The sequence below is a fragment of the Juglans regia genome, chromosome 4, assembly GCF_001411555.2.
Source record: "Juglans regia cultivar Chandler chromosome 4, Walnut 2.0, whole genome shotgun sequence".
Classification (NCBI taxonomy): domain Eukaryota; kingdom Viridiplantae; phylum Streptophyta; class Magnoliopsida; order Fagales; family Juglandaceae; genus Juglans; species Juglans regia.
In genome coordinates this window covers 4,905,106-4,910,528 of record NC_049904.1, presented here as the reverse complement: position 1 = coordinate 4,910,528, position 5,423 = coordinate 4,905,106, and the positions used below count along the sequence as shown (strand labels likewise).

The window sequence follows — 5,423 nt, the reverse complement described above, 5'->3', positions numbered from 1 at the left end:
TGGAATATGAAATGGGTGGAAGAGCTTTAAAAGGAAAATTGTTTTCACAGAAAACTACATTTCTCGAGATGAATATCTTATTTGTATTGAGGTCCATCAGCTTATAGCCTTTTATATCAGAGGGGTAACTTAAGAAAAGACATTTTGTGGCTCTTGGATCAAATTTATGTCTGTGATTTGTAAGTGTTGAGGCAAAGCAAAGACAACCAAAAACTTTGAGATGGGAGAGATTACGTGCTTTGTTGAAAAGCATTTCAAATGGTGTCTTATTTTTGAGAAGGGGGTGGGAATTCTGTTTATGATGTGTGCAGCAGTCAACACACAATCACTCCAAAAGGTTAGAGGTATATTTGCTTGAAACATTAATGCTCTGGCAGTGTTTAACAAGTGTTGATGCTTCCTCTCCACAACTCCATTTTGTTGTGGAGTTTCCACACAACTTCTTTGATGTATAATGCCATGATCATTATAAAATTGGGTTAGAAGAAATTCTGGTCCATTGTCAGACCTTAGTGTTTTGACAGGAACACTAAATTGTGTTTCTACCATTTTATAGAAACTTTTAAGTATAGAAGGGACTTAAGACTTTGCTTTGAGCATATAAACCCAAGTGCATTGTGTGAAGTCATCAACTATGGTGTGAAAGAATCTGTATCCAAAATATGAAATAATACCAAAGGGACCCCATATGTCACAATGGATCAAATCAAACATTTTATTAGAAGCAGTTTGAGATATAGGGAAAGAAAGCTTTCTTTGCTTTGCAAAATGACATATATCACAAACATTTGTGGAATCAAGAGATATGGATGGTTCTAATTGTCTACGAGAAGGTAATCTTGAGTTAGAAACATGTCCTAATCTGTAGTGCCAAAGATCTAATTGAGTTGGAGTAATGGCTGAAACAAAAGATGAAGAATTAAACTGGGGTTGATTACAGGTAGCCTCTTTCAAGGTTGTTTGAGATAAGTGATAAAGTCCATGTTTCTCAAATGCAATCCCAATCATCTTCTTTGCTGATTGGTCCTGTAAAAGACAGTAGGAATCAAAGAAAGATATAGAGAGATTAGATTCTTTTGTTAGTTTGGAAACAGATAACGAATTGAATGAAAAACTTGGAACACACAACACATTATGCAGATATAATTTGTTTGAGAGGGAGACAGTACCAATATGAGTTGCTGGGACAGAATTGCCATTAGGCAAATTAATGGAAGTATTAATTTTCTTGGGTGTAGAAGAATATAACAGGGGTGAACAGATCATGTGATCTGTTGCACCAGTATCCAAAATCCAAGAAAAATTATGTTGTGAAGTTGAAGAAACTGAATAACAAGAATGTGGTAGTTTACCAGAGAATTGAGAAGTAACAAGGTTCACAGCTGGTGTAGGGGATGGATTAGAATTTGCAAGTGCTAGTAGTTTAGTAAATTCCTCAAAAGTTAAAGAAAACTTTTGATTCTCATTACTGTTTTGAATGTAAACCTCTCCAGTTGAAATGGCAGCATGGGCAGTAGGAAGATTTCGCTTTCCTTTAAGTCCAATCCAACCAGGAGGATAACCATGAACTTGGAAGCAATTTTCCATTGTATGTCCATTATATCCACAGTGAGTGCAGTACAAAGAAGACTTCTTCTGCTTGTCTTTGGAGAACTTTGACTGAACAAATGGTTGAGTATTCTGTTTGACTAACAAGGCATGGGTTTCATGGCATACAGAATTGGTTAATTGTCTTTGGCTTTCCTCTTGAAGCAGTAAAGAAAAGACTTTAGCCATGCTTGGCAATGGGAAAATAAGAAGTAATTGACTTCTGACTGAAGCATAGGAATCATTTAACCCAACCAAGAACTTTAACACATATTCAGATTGCTGTCAAAGTAGTAAGAAATAAAAGAGATTGCATGTGCATGATGCCATCTTTCCACAAGTGCAAGTTGGAAATGGCCTGTAGCTAACATACTCATCCCATAAGGTTTTGAAAACACTGAAGTATTCAGTGATTGATGAAGAGCCCTGAGTTATAGAACTGAGAGATTTTTCAAGGAGAAAAACCCTTGGGCCATCGCTTCTCAAATATCTTGTTTTTAACTCATTCCAAAGATCTACAGCAGATGCTACATAAAGCAAACTATTTCTAATATCTTTAGAAATAGAATTCATGAGCCAAGAAAGCACCAAATTATTGGCACGAAGCCAAGCAGTATGATGAACATGCTGATTAGTAGGAGGAGCAGTAATCGAACCATTAATGAAAGCTACCTTGTTCTTGATAGTGAGAGCCATAGTGATCGATCGACTCCAAGTGATGTAGTTATCTCCTACAAAAATTTCTGAATCCAAGAGAGAACCCGGATTATCACTTGGATGAAGATAATATGGGCTAGAAGAGTCATCTGAAGGATTAGTGGGACGAGAAGATTCTGAAGAATTGAGAGGATTTACTTCTGTCATTTTACCAAGAAAATGCAAGAAATGTAGAGAATATTGGAAGAGAATATCTCAAGAAAAATCCAGAGCAGAATTTGCAATGTAGATTGCAAGATTTAGGAAAGAAAATATGCGGAAGCAAGTATGGTTTTCAATCTGATACCATGTCAATTTTCTGATGAACACTTGAAAACAAGATTCGATGAACACAAAACAGAGGCAGAGTAGATGAAAAGAAAGACTTTCATGTAATTGAATTAAATTGTTTAATACAAGTACAGAACGTATTTATAGAGATAAAATGCAATAACAGAAAATTAACTAACTTTCTACATCTTTTTCTACTTTGACACGTGTTTCTTTAGACTTTAATTCCATTTGCTCAATTTGTGAGGCTATACTCCAACAAAGGGAAGTTGTGCGTTGCTTGCTATTATGTTGATCTTAGGTTCCTTGTGTATAATTTCCTTGAGGTTGTGATCAGTTGAGAAAGTGATGGATGTAAACTACATTTGGGGTATTAATATCATTGTTGGAATCTCATTGTATTTTTAGGACTTGGCCATAGTAGTTGATTTGTTTGGAAACTATTGCAAAATTTCCATTAATGCTGAATAATCATAATAATAAAAAATAATTATAAAAAAAAAAACCTTGCAAATTTAAAGTACAAAAAATTCAAAGATTTTTTGAAACATATTTTTCAAAAATAAGGAGTGCTTATAGATTAAGTAGGAAAATGAAATTTAAGCATATTATTTATTGATCGTATATATACGTTTGAATTGAATTAATTATTTTTCTAATTATTTTTTTATCAATCTGTACATTTTGTCAAATGAATATGACCTTTTTATGATTCACATGATAAGCTATGTATAAGTGGTTATAAGGGTTGGCTCTAGAACTTTATATTTTTTAAGTAAATCGTTTTATTTATAGAATAAGAATGATGCTATCGGTGCAGTTTTTGACCAAAATCGATGCCGACCAATGGAGGGGAATTGCATGGAACAACCGATCGTACCGGTCGATGGGGGAGGAGAAATACCAGTCGTATTGACTTCGAAAATTCTCTGACGCGATTCTCGCGGTCCCCCTAGCGGCGAGGTTCATCTGAAAGAGTACAGAGAGAGAGAGTGTTGCAAAGGAGAGAGATAGAATGAGAGAAATTGAGAATCGGAGAAGAAGAGAGGATGGGAAGAAGACGATATCAAATCGAAACAACACCGTTTGATTTAAAATCCAATGGCATCATTTCACACATATTTCTTTTTAATATGTTATGTATAAAACGACGCCGACGTCGTTTCACTTGTGTTTTTGTTGTACACTTTAGGTATAAAACGACGCCATTTCACTTAAACTTAAGTGGAACGGCATCGTTTTAACTATAGTATATATATAAAAAAAAATTATTTAATCGGTCGGTTCGGTAGTTCGAACCAGGTTCAAATCAGAATCAAATTGGCCAACCTCGATTTTATCTATTTTATGCCGCCTGCCGACCGTATAAAGGATGATTGCTAAAATCAAGTAAAAGTCAAAACCAAAATTTAAGCCTTCAACCTCGATTTTATCTATTTTATCGATTTGAATTTATTGTACATTGTTGTAACTGTTGTATATTCGCAGCCATGATTCTTGTGTATTTCCAAAATTATTTTTTGTGAGATGTTTGTATATAACTCGTACCAACTACTGAATGAAGTGTGAGGAAATTTCTATTCAAACTTGTAGTGAAATATTCTATATGGTATCAGAAGAGCCAGTCTCTAACGAGTCTTCAATTCCTCTATTCACTATGTCATCTTCCTCAGCCCAAAATGCCCAAAATCTCAATACCCATCTTGCTTCCTCCACAGAAATCCCTCTCATTACTCTCAATATCACTACTCAAATTAATCAGAAACTCACTCCCTCCACTTTTTCCCCATGGAGAGCCCAATTTGAAGCTCTCCTCAAACGCTATGACCTACTTGATTATGTCACTGACATTTCTCAATGTCCCAATTTGGATAATAATTTAGTCTCAGCCTTACAAAAGACCCATTGGGTTCAACAAGACAAGGTTATTTTAAGAGCCATTCTCACCTCTACCTCTCCTATTATAACCCCTCTTATTGCTACCGCTCAAACTTCACATGAAGCATGGAAGAAACTAACCTCTTTGTATGCTAGTAGGTCACGGACAAGGGCTATGCAACTCAAAGGGGAGATTGCCTTAATTCAGCGTGGAAATCAATCCATTACCGAGTATTTGCATACTGTCAAGGCCTTGGCAGATGAGATTGCCATTATTGATGAACTAACTTTGTATGTTTTGCATGGTTTAGGTTTTGATTTTCTTGAAATCGCAGTGCCAATTCGAGCAAGGGAGAACCCACTTGCTTTTGAGGAACTTCATGATCTCCTTGTTGGCCATCACAACTACCTGAGAAGGTTGGATGCTGCTACCTAGCAACTGGTGATTGCCGTAAACTATACAACCAGGAAACCTGGTTCTGCTGAAGGTCCCGCAAAGAACTTCCCTAAATCAAATGGGCCTAATCGAAATAATGGGCAAGGCCGTTGCTCGCAACATGGCTTCTCTTGGTCTAATAACAACCAGAGGCCCTTTAAGCCCAAATGTCAGATATGTGATCAGATCGGTCACACGACCAAAACATGTTGTCAATTATCTCAAAATGAAGTCATTGTAAATTGTGCCACCACTTCCAAGGCAAATGACCAAAAATGGCTTATTGATTCTGTTGCATCTCAAAATATTACTGGTGATCTTCAAAACTTGTCTATTCACTCTAAATATGATGGAACTGATGAAGTTGTTCTTGGTGATGGTTCAGGTCTGATTGTCTCACACATTGGTTTTTTAGTCCTCAATATGCCTAAATGCACTTTTATGTTGAAAGATACTCTTTGTGTTCCAACCATCAACAAAAATTTAATTTATGCACATCATTTCACATCCCAGAATCAACAGAAAAAGAGAGCGA

The 5,423-nt window shown here is 36.0% G+C and overlaps 2 protein-coding genes across 2 annotated transcripts; one reads left to right on the top strand and one right to left on the bottom strand.

The window, feature by feature from the left end:
* Positions 1–988: 988 nt before the first annotated feature.
* Positions 989–2,451, bottom strand: LOC108998703. Its single transcript, XM_018975359.1, has 3 exons — positions 1,957–2,451; positions 1,353–1,869; positions 989–1,026 (listed from the first exon to the last, which is right to left on the bottom strand). The coding sequence occupies exons 1-3, from the start codon at positions 2,449–2,451 to the stop codon at positions 989–991; spliced, it is 1,050 nt and encodes a 349-aa protein (XP_018830904.1).
* Positions 2,452–4,180: 1,729 nt separating this feature from the next.
* On the top strand, positions 4,181–4,888 carry LOC108999386. The gene has a single exon (XM_018976274.1). It carries the CDS (start codon positions 4,181–4,183, stop codon positions 4,886–4,888), a length of 708 nt encoding a protein of 235 aa, XP_018831819.1.
* The last annotated feature ends 535 nt before the right edge of the window (positions 4,889–5,423 follow it).